We start from the raw sequence: 16,516 nt of genomic DNA on the forward strand, positions 1-16,516 counted from the left end.
GGGGGGGGAAAGAATCACAGAGGTAGGGAAAAGGTGGATTTTCGATCAATTTTAACCGAGTCCTCGAGTCTGCATTATTCAAACGCCGTCTTGGTGGTTTTCGGCGCGCTCTACCCTTGCCTCAACCGTGAACCCGATAGCTCGTGAGTAACTCCACCCCCACGTCTTAGTACCCCACCAGCTTTCAAGCATTCTACGGGGCCAAAACAACGGGGCATTTCCTCTGTCACTCCTTTCTTCCTCTTGACACGTTTCACTCGCTGGCATTCCTTTCAAGGAGGTATTCATTATTCCGAATGTACATTGTAATTTCAGGTTCGGTGGGAATAGACGAATAAGGAGTTCTAAATTTTAGACTACGTGTGGATACTGGTGGCAATTTAGTCGATTTTTCTCGACAATTTGTTCACCGAATTTGTGGAGTTTATTATGACACAGGAAATGTGATTTCATCCGCAACAATTCCATAGTTTTCGTTATTTTTTATTTATTTTTCTTTTATTTTTATTTTGCAACGCTTCGAATCGGTTGAGTATTCGATCTCGTCACTCTACCCGACCGGGATTTGAACTCGATACCTTGCGCACGCGAGACAATGACTTTACCCACTGCGTCAGGCCGTCAGGCATTATTCGTTATTTTTTAGAAATGAAATTTGAGTGGAAATTATTTGAATTTTATTGAGTTGACTATTTATTTTCAGGGAAAATATTTTATAAGAACGCGAATAGTCAGAACCTAAATATGGTGAATTGTGAATTGAATGAATATTTATGAATTTACCAGAATTTTTGGACATGTTCACGAAACTATTGGAACTTTTGCTCGTCCTCTGATGTTACCTACGGAATAATTTCTATTTTTGCACTATTTTTTTATCATTTTAATCCTGAAGGGATAATAAAAATAATTCAACAGTCGAATAGTCCTGCATTGACTGACTACATTTCAATATTTCTGAGATGCTGAAAGAACTCATCAAGAAGTTTGAAATTCACGATTTTCTAGAGATAAAAATCGAGAAAGGAACGAACTCAGAAGTTTTGTTAAATTTCAATTGAACTCGAGTTTTAAATTAATTCGGTCAAGCGCTTGACAATTCCGGAGATTGACAACCTGCTGAACCCGAGGAAATCGACGACTGAAAACTTCTCAGAATAACGTCTACTCTTGCACAATTTTTTAATCATTTTAATTCTGCAGGGATAATAAAAATAATTCAACAGTCAAATCCTCCTGCATCGAACGACTTCATTTAACTATTTCCGAGACGCTGCGGAGACTCATAAAAAATTTCCAAATCCCCCTGCAGACAAAAATCACAAGAAGCAACGAATTCCGAGCTTTCATTAAACATCAACTGAACTCCACTTTTAAATCAATTCGCAAAAACCCTTAATAATTTCTGGAATTGACAAGTCGATGAAACCGAGAGAATCGATGACTCTCGAACTCTTCCATTATTCGTCCTCCCCTTCGACCCTTTGAGATAAATAATTCAAAGTCCTCCAGCTCGTCAGCGATTTCCATAACTTCCTATCCATATCCTCAAGTCGGTATTCTCGAATTGACTGGAAAGTACAGAGACGTCACCGACACGAGACTCCATTACAACTCTTTTTGTCACCCTCTCCCCCTCACCCTCCCCTCAACCCCTTCTGCCGGTATCAGGCGTCTCTCGATTTCGTCAAGCACATTATCCCAACGTATTCCGTTGAAAGACTACAAGTGCCCTCTCAATTGAAATCCCTCACCCTGTCCATCCGTCTCTAGTGGTGGGGACAAAAAAATTTTTTATACGTCTGGTGCAGCAAAGGAGAGAGTGAGAGCAGGAGGGGGAGGGGGAGGGAATGAAGGGTTATAGACACACGTGACGGAACATCACGCCGGAAGAGAAGGGTAGGATCAGGCATTCATTGACTAATCGAGAGGCAAAGTGCCTGGTGGAGGTTCAAGACGAGTGTGCAGCTGCCTTTCTCACGGCAATCAATGAACGCACAAATTTCCAGTGAAAAAGCACTCCACGCGAGGCTTCCCTCGCCCTCTCGAATTTCCGCCGTCGTTGCTCATCGACGATCTCGAGGCGGGAGGGAAAGCTGGCACTCCGTCGAGTGAATCGATCTCACAGTCTTCGTCTGGGTTTTTCGTTTCAAGTTAGCAGGAGATCAGTTCAACGTCATTCGTTAATTTTCAATGGAGCGAGGGAGTGATTTTGTGCGGAGACACCAGCGTAATTGGTGCTTTAGGAGGATCAATTCGTTTGAAACGTTCGGTACGCGGTGGAAATTTTTAGCGAATTTAATTAGCACTGGAATTTCGAGGAGTTTCGTAATTGAAAATTCAGAATTTTGGGGAAAAATAAAAGAGAACTGTCAATTTCAGTTCTATTTCTTCGTGAAAATGAATAGAAAACCGGAAATTCTGGTGAATATATTCCTGAATTTTCAGGACAGTGACACTGAATCCGATTTAGGGGGAATAAATCATAAAATTACAGTTTTCACTGAAAATTCAACGCAATTTGACATTGAATATTCATATTAGATTAGAAACTCAAATAAATTAAGGAATTCTCGTCTTCGTGCTGTTTAAAATTCTGAAATTTTACTGAGTTTTCAGTGAAACTTCAAACTTCATGATTGTTTTTCATCAATTAATGAATTCACCACTTCCACCGGTTTCAAATTGCTAATCGTCAAGTCTGTAATTTATCCCCGAGGTTTGAATTTATGTACCTAACGCAATCCGACAGTGCCTTGAAAAATTCAAGAAATTAGATTTTTCACTTAGTGGCCAGTTAGCGCTATCGAGACTATCCGCCAAGTAACATATTACAGTTGGTAAGCCCTCATCGATCTTTCAGTGTTTCTGCTTCACCTCCCACCTACTTTTCTTCCACACCCTGTGAACCCGAGATACTCCAGAGTATGTCGTACCAACTAAGGAATTCATCTCACTCGCGGCATCTCAATTTCGTCCCGCCTTTTTTTTTTTTTTCATATTTCGATATTCGTCCGCGGTATTCCGCGATCAAATATTTTCTCAATAATTTCTGCAGTACTTCATCATTCGCTGTTAAAAAATTTACACTGAAATTTCTGGCAAGAATCTTGGAAATTTCTAGCAAGTGACATTTCCACGGAAATTTCAAGGATTTTTATCAGTGAATATTCATAATTTCAGGGAAACATCTGTTGGAACTGCAAATTTCAGTTTAATTATTCCAGAAAATTGAGGAAAAATCAGGAAAATTCAGAGAAATTTCTCCTCAAACTCAAGATTCCTGTGAATTTTTAGTGAACCTTGAAATTACATTGACTTTTTCCCCTGAAATCAAATTCAATTTTTTTTCTCGGTCAATTCAGCCAATTTTTTTAACAGTGTTGATCAAAACTGAGTGAATATCATTCATCATTTTTCGAGCCAAAAAACCGCCATTTGAAAATTAATTAATGAAGATTGTCCTGAAACGCCAAATTGTTGTCGCAAAAATGGGTATAGTTGTTCAAAAAAAAATTATTCTCTGTGCAAGCAGAATCTATACTCCGAGACGTATTTTGCTCCCAAACACGCGAAATAAGGAACAATAGTTTTTCGTTTCGGCTATTCAATAATGACAGATCAGAACTGAATGCTCAATTAAAATAATAATGACGATGACAAAATATTTCTCGATAAACTTTAGGAGATATTTTCATGCCGAAAAGATACAATTTTGAGCCAGATACTCATGTTTAGGACTCTCGGATTCGAATTAAACAATTTTCCTTTTGGGAATTTTTAACTCGCGATTTTCTTGGCTCAAGCAAGATTTGTTTGAGAGAAACGAAATCGAAAAACTTGTTCGAAAACCAGGTAAATAACGAAGGATGAAGAACCCGTGTTCTCAATTCGATAGGAAAATTTCCTCAGTGTTTAATTCTTCAACTCATATCGAACGGATGATGTTGTAAAATTGATAAGCCAAGTTATTCCGCACATTGATCGATCGCAAGAGCTTCATTAAAACTTTGTGGAGGGGTTTGAGCTGCAGGCGTTGACGAACCTGAAGTATATGAGTTATTAAGAGTTGAGAGGGGGAACTAAATACCATCCACAAGTTCAATAATTGATAAACTTGTGAAAGGGTTTGTACTATTTTCATATGTTGAGTGATTGATAATGAACATACCGGTCGGCAGTCGAAAATAATTCAAATGTTTTTCTGTTTCAGGCTGTCCCCTGGGGGGAGTGGTCGCCGTGGTCGAAGTGGTCTCCATGCACGAGGTGAGAATCACTCGGGTCCTGAAAAATAAATAATAAGATATATCCGAGACAATACATATCCCGAGAAATTTTTTATAAAAATTTCTCTCCGTGTATTGAGTCCTTCTATTCGGCAACAATAATTGTGAATCAAATGAGAGCATTATTTGTTAATTAATTATTTCATTTATTTAACCTATTTAACAACGACTACCTTAAAAGGTTCAACTTCACATGTCGCTCAAAGAGACATGTGAAAGAGCTGTTTCCACATCTTCAAATAGAGTCGCTTGTTCCGAAAATAATGTTCATTTCACAGAAATTGAACATTTCCACTGAACATTCAACATTCACCGTGACTATTCTGGATTTTTAAGTGAAATTGACTGAAATGTTTTGGGTTCTTGCAGAAATATGCTCATCTTAACTGTTGGAGTGACTCTAACCTGAAGTGCTCTATTTCCAGCATTTGCAGAATTAAAACTAGAAGTTTCAACTCTTAATTTGACACATTAGATATTTTTCCTGTTTAAAGACAAGACGATTGGGGAAAACAGTTAGAGTCCTCGAATGTACGTCTTAATGTCTTAATTTTAGACTGTAATGGACTGTAATTTTCTAACAGTAAACGTTTTTTTTTTTTACCGAACGAATCGTAGAATATCCTCCGCAAGCAGATATTTTTCCTTTGAATTACATTTCGCTTCACGATTACCTTTTCTACCGTAAAATTTGTCTGATTAAAATATCTGACTAAAATTTGTTTGATTTTCTAGCTAATTTTTATCCAACTTTTCTCTCCGTCCATGGAAAACCAAAAAATTAATTATCGGATGAATTAATTTGCAGATGAACTCAAGTCAATATCATCCACTGACCGTGTTCAATGTCCCACAAGGACTTTGTACTTTACGACTCACTGCAATACGCCGTGCAGACAGCAACTACGTGAACTACAGCATCTATTTTACGACCCATGCCAAATAAAACTCTCACGTCCTCGATAATTTCAAAACCCTCACCGGACTTTTATATTTCTTCCCTAAAGTTTTTTTTTTTTTAAATCACGGGGTATATCACGGTGCCACGTTCATTCTCATAAAGTGTGAGTTTCCAAGCGGGTCGGTTTAGCCAGACCTAGTTCTGCCTTCTCGTGTGCAGGAAGGAAGAAATAAAAATAATTCTGTTGCTCGGGATTTTTTTTTCACTTTGGATACAATGCCTCGGGTGTAATTGAATGTAACATTTTTACTGGTATGAATTTAGGAGAAATTCAAGTTTGAGAGGATGCAGTTTACAGTGAGGGGAGAGAGTACTTCATGGCTTGCTGTGTTGGATGAATTTTGTTGAGGAGAATGGAGAAAATTTTCGGTTTAAATGAATGACGAAAGAAGAATTTTAGATTATTTAAAAAATTTAGCCATTTCCAGGAGAGGGACACTCATTTTCAAGAAAATAAGATTATGAAATTCCTTGAAATTTCAGCCAAAAAAATTTGAACAGTAAAGAAAACTATTAAAAAATGACCAATTCCATGAGCATTAATAAATTTTTCAGAACAAGCGCAGAAAATTAAGGATTCCATTCGCATTTCTCCCCTCGATATACAGTAAAAAGCGCACAATTACTTTGACTTCTCAGTAATCCTCCAAAGTTTTTAATAATAAATTTGATTGAATAATAAAAATAATTGAATTCACGAAGAACTTTTCAATTCCTTTCCTTTCAATTCCATAATAATTGACTTAATCCCTCATAATTCCAGAAACTGCGGAGGCGGAATATCCCGGCAACAGAGACGCTGCCGGCGTAAGCCCTGCAAAGGAAAATCATGGAGCATAAAATACAAGATCTGTAACAATCAGGTAAGTCCTCGTATTTCCGAAACCATGGAAGATTAAATGAAGTAGAAAACCGATGATACGACAGGCGTTGCTGCCACCCAATAGTCTTGCGGTTGACTCTCACTTTCCCAACTACATACAAGTACATAGGCCACATGCACTGCAGCGATTATAAACTGTGTTAACGCGGCTGGGAATTGGGGAAGAGGGAGTGGGGTTTACACGAGATACCCCTCGAAATCGAGTTAACTCGGGCTATATTCGTTTGATAACTTCGGGGAGTCTGTTGGTGTTTCTCTTTAACGTTTGATCTTGCAAAACTTCTGGGCAACCAGAAGCTGTTATCATTGATTTTTCAGGGCTCATGTTGGTGGGCAAAAGTTTCATTTCCTGGATCAGCCAACAATGCTGGATATTACACTCTGATGACTAGTGCGTTCAAGACGTCTTAATTCAAGACATTCACGAAAAAAAATGTGTTCAATTGGGGGATGGGTATTTCAATTCGAAGATGATGCTTTTGCCTCAGGCCGGGTTGCAGCAAGCCCTCTCAAGTGTAATATAAGGGTCAGGCACTAAGTGTCAGAATATAAGGGTCAAAAAGTGGATGTCAGGCAATGAGAGTCTGAATATAACTCATATATTATGCTTGATCACCGTTTTTAGCCCTTGTATGACCCTCACTGCCTGACACTAACATTCTGACCCTCATTCCTTCACCTTTACCCTCAGGCCCTCAATTTTTGACTCTAATACTCCGACCCTCATTTTTTAACCTCCACTTTTTGACCCTTATATTCTCACACTCAGTGTCTGACCCTTATATTACACTTGTGAGCGCTTGGTACAACCCGGGCTGATACGAAATAATCAGCCTCGAATTGAAACATCCATCCCCCATTTGAGTATAAAATATACTTGAATCAAATATGTCAAGTTGTGTAAACTTTGAGGGCTCAGGTGGCATAAAATTTTCTGATCACTTGATAACATGTATTTCTAACACCATAAAAAAAAAGCCTCGATGTAAGACAACTTCACACTTTTTACAAAGAGAATAGAATCCACTTCTGTGGAATACCTCGACGAAAATTCTAACGACACTCAGTCACTCCGGAATCATCCGCATAATATTGTTTATGCGGCTCATGTGATATAAATCGTCGACACTCTCAGAAGATATCTGAAATATGCTAATCCGTTCAGTTGAAGTAGGGAGATTCAGTGGCGGATGAAACTGGAGATGAACGTATTCCGTTGTCACAGTACTACNGGGGGGGGGGGGGGGGGGGGGGGGGGGGGGGGGGGGGGGGGGGGGGGGGGGGGGGGGGGGGGGGGGGGAGAGAGAGAGAGAGAGGGAGCGTCAGGAGCGGGGTTGGTGTCGAAATTCGTGCCAGATTCGAATGTAGGTCGGGTCACCTGCATCGCAGCATGCCCAGAGGGACAGGGCGTATCTGCAGAGAGGGTTTCTATTTCAGCAGTTACGTTAGCAGTAACATTCGGTTGTGCACATGGATATTTCAGTCTCAATATGATCCTGAGAAGGCACTCTATATCCTGTTTTGAGATGCAACTGCCTGGCAATTCACTTTCCATTTGAATGAATTGAGGGAGTCATCCAGTGTTTCTATGTTACTGTGTGTAATGTGTGTCCATTGAAGTTTTTGCGTTGAGAGAAAAAATTGATAGAGTGGAGAAGATTTACTTGAGGGAAATTAATCAACTGGATAGAAGGAAATTTAACATTTTTCAGAAACATTTTTTTTTTCAAATTGTTAGAAAAAGAAATGATAAATCTCATGGGAGAGTGACATTGAATCAGATTTAGGGGAGAAATTACATGAATTTTCAATTTTTCCCTCAATTTTCCTGATTTTTCTGAATTTTCACGGAATAATTCAACTGAAAAATCAAGTATTTTATTAATTTTCAGATTATTCAAGCAGAAAATCAATAGAATATGTAATTTTTCAGTGGCAGTATTCCCTGAAATTTCAGCGGAAATTAAACAAAATTTTCAACTGTGAAATTCCAAATTTTTGAGACACAAAAGAACGACAATTCCTCAACTGATTTGAATTTTGAATCAAAATAGAAATACTGAGCCCCAAATTGCGCTGAATTTCCTGATTTTCATCGAATAAATCACCTAAAATTTAGTTTTCCATAAAACTTTGGCTTTTGACCTACGAAATTCCTTAAAATTTCTATAATAAGAAGAAAAATTCCCGACAGAACACACGATTCAATTCATACGACAATTACGTTTTCATGTTGACGTTGAGTCTATCTTAGGGCTTTTCCCGTTTCCATCCGCAAAAACCTATATTCGCACTCTTTTTTTTGCATTCTCCTCGAGATTTTATAAGTGGATAAAACACTTTGTTTGATCCACATCTAGTTGTGCATATACAGCACCCTCCAAGTACCCCAACTGCACCATATACAGCGCACTAAACGAGAGTTTTACCAGCTTCTGTGGAATACCCCTAAAGCTGTCTATTACACCGACGGTATTTCGCGAAACAAGAGCCCCAAACTGTTTCATAGCGTCATCCGGTTTCACCAGTTATAATCGTAAACTTGTGAAAACTATTCGCGATAGATTAGTTCATCCCTTCTCCCCTCGGCCAAGAGCCCTACGAACGCCTTACGCGCTCGATAAATTCGCGTAACCAGCGCTCACCGAGCGAAATATTTAATTCTCATTTATCAATTGAATATTAATCAACACGGAGAGAAATATTCAGTAAAAATCACGGAACAATTCACGTAATCCGCAATGGGGAATCGTTTTCCGGATATTTTTATAGGAATGGAAGAGAATAAATCTGAAACGTTCAGTGAATTTTCAGGTTCATCACCGAACAAAGTACGAAATTGTCACGTCATTTTTCCCGAAGAAGTCAAATCTTACAGAAACTTGTCGACTTATTATGCCTCGAAAATCAAAAATTCTGGAACGTTCAACAATTTTTATGAACCTGATGAGTTATTTTTACGTTTCGTTCCATAAAATTTCTCAATCTTTGGGGAAAAATTACGGAACGACTTGTCCCCACAGCTCACACTTTTTATTGAATTTTACTTCGCTCGCGGATTACGTTTCAAAACCTAATTTTGACGTTTTTTTCTGGTAATTTTTATTGAATTTTTCTCTCCGTGAAGGAGAACTGTTTATCGTTGATTCGTTGTTTGATTCATCAGCAATTTTAATTTCTCTCTCATCACATAAAAATTCAACTGTCGATCCCCTGATTCATTCTCAAATGAAATATGAATAGGAATATGAATATTCAGGGCGACGTATTTAATTGACACAACCTGGTTTTCACGAAACTGATATATCCCAGGGTGATAAATTTTTATGTGACCTACAAAGCATAGCTCATCATGGCTGTCGACCTCAATGTTATTTAATGAGTGGAGAACATTGAACGGAGGGGCTTGAGGGAATTCGAGTGCCATCTAAAAATTTTGTTTGATCACATTATTGAATTTTGGAATTGTTGATTAATAATTTTTAAATGGACCGTTTTAAGACTTGCATTTTGAATTAGCATAGGGTCTTCAAGGTGTCTTAATTTAAGACATCAGACACAAAAATGTGTGTTAAATGCTGTGCTATTATTATAATTATTTAAACTTTGCTTTAAATAATTTCGAGGGGACAATTTTTTTTGGGGAAAAAATATTTTTTTCTCGTCCATCTATTCCTCAATAAATTATATTGTTTTGCTGCCAACAGTTCGAATTCTTCCAGAGAATTCCAGAGATTTCTGATAATCACGACAAAAATTTAATTTTTCTGAAAGATATTAAATTTCCTTCTATCAAATTAATTAAATTGCCTCAAGTTAATCTGTTCCACTGCATGTTTTCACTGCCAATCATCCTAGTATCAGTGAAAAAATCATTGACATTTAATGCAACAACGTCGATAACTGAGAAAAAATGAATGAAGTATTTGGAAAAACAAATGGAGCATAAATTTGTAACAAAAAATTCTCGCCGAAAACGCCTAGAATTTTCAGAATGCATGTCTGAACGTCTCAAATCAGATAATTTCAAATTTTTAATATTGATTCTACAACTTCCCTCAATTCACTTACCCCAAGCCCACTCCCAGCGGCAGTCGTATACCCGGGAAAGGCAGTTTGGAAGACAATAATTTCTCGGGTCAACAATAAATTCCAAGTTAAAATCCAACCGGATGGGATTTACTCCGTGGAATACCCCGGGGTTTCTCTCTCTCTCTATCTCCCTCCCTCTCCCTTCCACTACTTCCGTCTGCACTTCCTGCTAACTCTGCATGTATGTACATTCTGGGACTACAGTGCGTATACGTGAATCACACACAGCTTAGTAGATCTTTGCCGGCAACTATCTCTGGGGAAAGGCACCCTTGCCTCGTGCTCGATAATTAAACTTAACAAGTTGAAAATGTTTCGTGTTGTTTCTTTCGGAACTCGGAGAGATTTATTACATCACGCTTAGTGTTTATTATTTACGGGGGTTAATGGGCTTATGGAAATGCGGATACATTAATTTCACAATTGAATTCACTGGAAATTGTCGTGAATAATTCAATTTCAAAGTAATATTAATCGAATTAACTAAACATTTTTGACTGATATTTCCGGTAAACTTCTTGACAAATTTTTATCACTTCAGTTCAACTGGAAGTTCAAGGAATTTAGGGAATTCTTCTGCCTAATGAGCATTATCGATTACCCTCATGTTTATGGATAAAGACATATTTCAAAAGTATACTCAACGAGTGAACATTTCCGAGAGTCATTGGACGGATGAAATACTGTCAACTCCGGTTGCCAAAGTGTCGGGCCAACGTAGATATCACGTTTTTATTACGTGCATTCACCGCGCTAAAGTACAACGGGACCAACCAACTTTTCAACCTCTGTGCAGTTTACTGCTATTTCCACTGTCGTTTCAACATTATCGGGCGTACGTTTATATTGAAACGAAAAACGTTATTAAACGGCGATTCGTGTCACTGGGCATCGATTCAACGATGCGAGAATTTTCAATAAATCCAAACATCGGTAATTATTTTTTTTTTTCGCGTCTCGACGGGTTTGACGTCATTTATTGCTGCACGGAGAGAATTTTTTTTTTTAAATTCTAGCGCTAGCTTGGAAAAAGAGGCGCAAAGTGACAGCCACAGGAAAAAATTTCAGTGCCGGCACTAGAAATTTTATCGGCGAAAATGTGAATTTTTCCCCGTATTTCTGTGAAAATTTCGCAGAAATCCCCAGAAATTTTATCTTAACAACTAGAATTTTCCTAAAAAACTTCTCTCCATGTGGGGTAAAACAGGTTCTTTTTTATATTTTCATTTTTTTTACAGTAGAAAAACTAGCGTCGAAAATTGAGACGCCTTTTGTCACCGAATTTGAGTAATTTTTAGTGCTTGAAATACGTTTGTTGGCATGTCTGACTATTTGCTGTCGTAACCACTGGCCAGTGACACGACTGGGGGAGGATCGGCTCATTTGTATGACCAGTGGACGCCTTCAAAAGTACACTCATTAAACCAACGGTAAAAAGCGACGCGTGGCGCACTCGTAAAGCCAGTTTGAGCAGACCCTATATGATCCTCATTACTATGCTAACGACAGCGAGTAATATCTGTCTTTCCTCGTTTGAATTTTTATTTTTATTTTTTTTCCCAAGCTCCCAGTGTTTATTTTATTAGTCGGCGTCACTCGCGTTTCTGTCGCACATTTGCACTTCTCTCGCCTGGGGATGAAAAATTTATGAAGCTTTCCGCTTTTCGTGATGCGAGGCGGAGAGTGATGTCTCTGGATGGTGCATCGTTGATTCGAATTTTTTTTATTTTGAATGCTATTGCGGCGAGTGATGAAAAAGGTCTCATCGAAGGTATTCATTGTGATAGTGCCTTCAATTGATGATAGACGGGGAGAACGTCAAATTATTTTTTAGTGTAGGAGGAAAGTAATTAAAAACAAATCAGTAGCGAAGTGGTAAAACGGTTTAAATCGACTCATCTCCCAGTTGAGTTTTTGAAGAATATTTCTGAATCTAAGGGAGGTAGCGAAATTTTCGTAATTACATTTGTTGTAGCTCTCAATCGGGTCTACAAAAAAGATTATATTAAAAATATTGCTATCTCCCTTAGATTCCGAGATATTCATTGAAAACTGGTCAACAGTCAAAATTGACTTGTACCGTTTCACAACTTCGCTACTGAAATAAAAACTACGAGAGGCTAGATGAAAAAATACGGCTGACAAAATTAAAATATGATGGACTCTGTTGGAAAAATTACTGTTGAACATAGTAAAAATTATTACGTTAAATCGTAAAAAATTAATTTCACATCGCAATTTTTAATTTTATACTCTCTCCGAGTGCGGCCGACTATTGGTGCACGGGTGAATGGACATTAGCCGCTATCCTCGGTAAATTACCGTCTAATTCTCATCGAGCCAACTGGCCAAACTCCTACCCCGGTGTTTACTCACCCCCCCAACCCCTTCCCACCCCGCCCCGCGGACTGCAAACAATCAGCAGCGGTATTGAACCATAACGGCGTTAATTTTCAACGGGCATCAACCCGCAATTCAACCGAATTTTCAATCCAAAATTTCAAATTTCCGTAAACAGCAGTTTGTAATTTAACTGCGGGGAATCATTGAGACTGCTGATGAATACTGTGTTGTGGTGATTATTAAATAGCGCTCAACGAATTGTTGCATCACCCAATAGGATGTTGTAGGTGCAATTAGAGTTTTGTTTTGGGTGAGCTGCTTCCACACTTTTTCGCTGACATCCCGGGGGTCATAGGCACTCTGAAAAAATATCTGGGGAGCATATGACGCGGTGATATAAGCGGATCAACACTGAAATTGTGGGAGAAAAGATCAGCTGGAAATCGGGGGAAAATCCTGGAGGCTTGGGTGGACGATAGCTCTGTCATGATTCTAAACGTATTTAATCGTTAATATCTCCTGATCAAATGGTACAATTTAGTCGAGTCAATTTTCACTTTGAAGCTTGAAAGAATACTTCGAAAATGAAAAAAAAATCGTGGCTTTTCACTCTGCCGTTCTTGAGATATTGACGCTTGAACATGCTCATTCACTTGAAAAAAATTAAATTAATTTTGTTTTTATAGTTTCGTTATATATCACCTGAAATATTGGGAAAAAAAATTTTTTTCCGGTCCAAAAAATTGGTAGATTGCACAATCTTTCTTTAAAAAACGGAGTCGGTGGGTTTTTCAAAAATATCTCCGAAACTAAGGGAGATGGCGATTTTTTTATGAAAATTGGGGGGGGGGGGGTTGCATTCGTGCACGTGTTGATGGAAACTTTTTTTTCTGTCCACAAGAACTAATTTTTTCTTTCACTGCAGCGAAGGATAGTTATGCCCTTTTGATGGCCTTCGACCTTAACCCCTGAATTCGTCGCCACAGGGCTATAATTCCTAACGATTTCCCGGTGATAACATGGAATTCAGGTTAATCACATCGGCATGCCGACTTTCCAGTCGTTATGACTCGTGCAAGAACAGAATCGGTTCGTTACATCGGGAATTGATCCGCACACTGTACACCGATTTCCTCGTTTTATGCTAGGGACGTTCGTGTTTCCTCTCACGTCGATTGATGCCCCAGCGACCCCCGTCCTCTATTTGCCATCAATAAGTGAATTTTAAAAAAATACTCGATGATAAATTTGCACTTCATTGAGTTTATTTTTCTGCCATTCTAATTGAAACGTTATTTTTCCGTGCAATCCAATTAATTAATTAATTATTGATAGATGAGTATTTTGAATTGGAACGGTAGAGGGCACTCGGAAATTATTCACGCTGAAAATTTTTTCCCCCTGATTGACCGCTTCTGTTGTATTTCCCACTCAATTGAGCTGATATCTGATAAGGGGAAGGGGACACGAAGTTATTGCAGTTGAGAGGAAAAATATTCGTTTCAACACTCGTGATTTACTACTGCCTCATCACCATCGGTTCGTTAACAATGTTAAAAGCAATTTCGTAAATTAGTGGAGCTTTAATATCATTACTATCAGCCTTTAAAATGCACGAGAGAGTTCGTACTCTCACGAATGGCAATGAATAATAGTAAAATGAGAGTCTCCGGGCGAATGAAATATGCGAAATGAAAAATCGCTCTATTCATAAGCCATTTCACTTCCACTCGAGTCTATATTCTCTCCAGCCTCTACCAGGCAGTAAAGTGATCTCTATCTTCGGGTACTCCACAGGATCCTTCTCCCAATCCAATCGAGGATCCTCAATTTAACCCGAAACAACTCAGTGAAACAGAGTGAAATTTCACGTTTTTTTTTTCATTTTAGTGGGATTTTTTTTTCGCTCTTGAAAATGAGACGTAATTCGTTTCGGTCGCGTCATTTTATTTACATGAATTACGTCTCGTTTTCACATTTCACAATGTTTTATTCATCGAAATACAGATTTCACCAGTTGAATATAAAATCATTATTTCGTCTTCGAGGAGAAAAAATGTATTAAAATATATTTTATTCACTTCACATAATTGACATATGTGCATTGAAATGAATGGAAAAATTTTAAAATGTTGAAGAATTTTATTTTGAAAATTCAAGAAAATTGTCGCTTTCATGTTGAGTGATTATTGATATTTCAGTGAAAGCTTAAATTTTGAGACTAATTATGAAAATTAAACGTCAAATGCAACTGGATTTTCCATATATTGAGAATTCTGAATAGTTTTTGCCTGAATTTTCCCAATTTTCAAAATTTTCCAGTACCGCATGGATCTGATAATTGAGAATTACTTCGATATTCAACAAATTAACTGATTCGTCAGTGAAAAAATATACAGAAATTTCATGTTACTCCGTCGTTGTTGAAAATTTCAACCTTTTTCACTTAAAATTTCAAGAGTATTTTTCTAACAGTGTACACTCCTAATACCCAGTGCTAAAATAATCTTTTCTCAATCTTGAAAATATCACAAAATCAATTAAAATCGTCTCATTCAAATAAATTCTCATTTACCCATTTTCATGTGGCAATTTCTGCAATTTTTTCTGACGAGAATAAATATTTTTTCCAACACAAAAAAATCTTTGCTTAATCCAAATAACGGACTTCGTGACTTGAAACCCCGATCATTATTCCCCCATCGACAAGAACGAATTTATTAAAATTAATCTACTCACTTCACACAATTAAACCAAACGCACTGAAATGAACAAAAAAATGTGAAATAAAAATTGTTATTTTCTCAAAAAGTCCAATTTCCCTGGCTGCACCCCCAAACAATATTTACATTCCTAATATGTACCTAATGACTCCGTAATGAGCGCAAAACTTGGCCCAAACTTTTCGAGTATCTCCCAATTTCCTTCAATTTACACACGCTGACGTACAAATCACGCTCGTTAACCATTTCACTATGTAATTGCGCGCACGTTTCACACGAGTGTACGCGCACACTATCAACCGGAGGATTCAAATAGGTTGGGTGGTTGGGTTGAGGGAAGGGGAAGGAGAAGGGAGATGTTACCCTCGGCATGTAGCACAATTGTGTGTGCCCACGACCAAGTTAATTTCATTACGCGCCACCCAAACTTGTCCCCATGCAATTCAACCGAACTATACTCTCTCGATAATGACAGCAAACAAACCCCCAGGACGACGTTATTTTCAACAGTAAATAGAACACATTTGGGAGTATCGTGAATAATATCTGAATCCGACAATTCGTTGGCTCTGGCCTTCCAAACTGTCGTGTTATTACTGTGTTATTAGCATATTCATGTTTAATTTTGGAATTGAAATTGAGAGCAAATAAACGCATTTGAGCCCAAAAAAAACATTCATATCTTGTCTGACATCGCTGTTGTAAACTCTGGTTTTCAATTAAAAACCTCCACTTTTTGACCCTTATATTCCACTTAAGAGAACTTGCTACAACCCAGCCTGATGCAAAAGAATCATCGTCGGATAGAAATACCCATCCCCCAATTGAGTATAAAATATACGTGAATCAATATTTTTTTCCGTGATAGTCAATAAAGAGATGTTTGAAAATTCAACGAATTCACTACCTTAAATGTCAAACGAATAGAAAACTACAATTTCTCCTCAAGAATTAATTCCCTCGATTCATTTGGTGATTTTTAATCCACTTCAATGGCCATTCAATCAATAATTCTATTAAGCTGGAATAAATCATCAGAACAATCCTCAACTCATTATCGCAAAATTCCCCAGACGTATTTTCCCGACTATTACAAACTCCTGAATATTTCACCCCACCATCCATCCGAATAATTCAACAGCTCCAGAAAATTCAATTGTTCTTAGAAAGTGTAAATACAGAAACCAAAGGAAAAGCCCATGCATACTCTGTGTTTTACCCCCCCCCC

At 37.9% G+C, this 16,516-nt stretch overlaps 1 protein-coding gene across 4 annotated transcripts in view; it reads left to right on the forward strand.

Annotated features, from left to right (window-relative positions):
- LOC107038239 (protein madd-4) overlaps positions 1 to 16,516 on the forward strand; it is a 119,730-nt gene that overhangs the window by 83,465 nt on the left and 19,749 nt on the right. For all 4 annotated transcript variants that reach the window (XM_015257227.1, XM_015257226.1, XM_015257228.1 and 1 more), the window contains 2 exons: positions 4,214 to 4,266; positions 6,011 to 6,110. In XM_015257227.1, the coding sequence (XP_015112713.1) occupies positions 4,214 to 4,266; positions 6,011 to 6,110 (153 nt within the window). The remainder of the gene's footprint in view (positions 1 to 4,213; positions 4,267 to 6,010; positions 6,111 to 16,516) is intronic.

This window comes from Diachasma alloeum, unplaced genomic scaffold (genome assembly GCF_001412515.2).
Source record: "Diachasma alloeum isolate Michigan unplaced genomic scaffold, Dall2.0 Dall_scaffold_00279, whole genome shotgun sequence".
In the NCBI taxonomy this organism is placed as follows: domain Eukaryota; kingdom Metazoa; phylum Arthropoda; class Insecta; order Hymenoptera; family Braconidae; genus Diachasma; species Diachasma alloeum.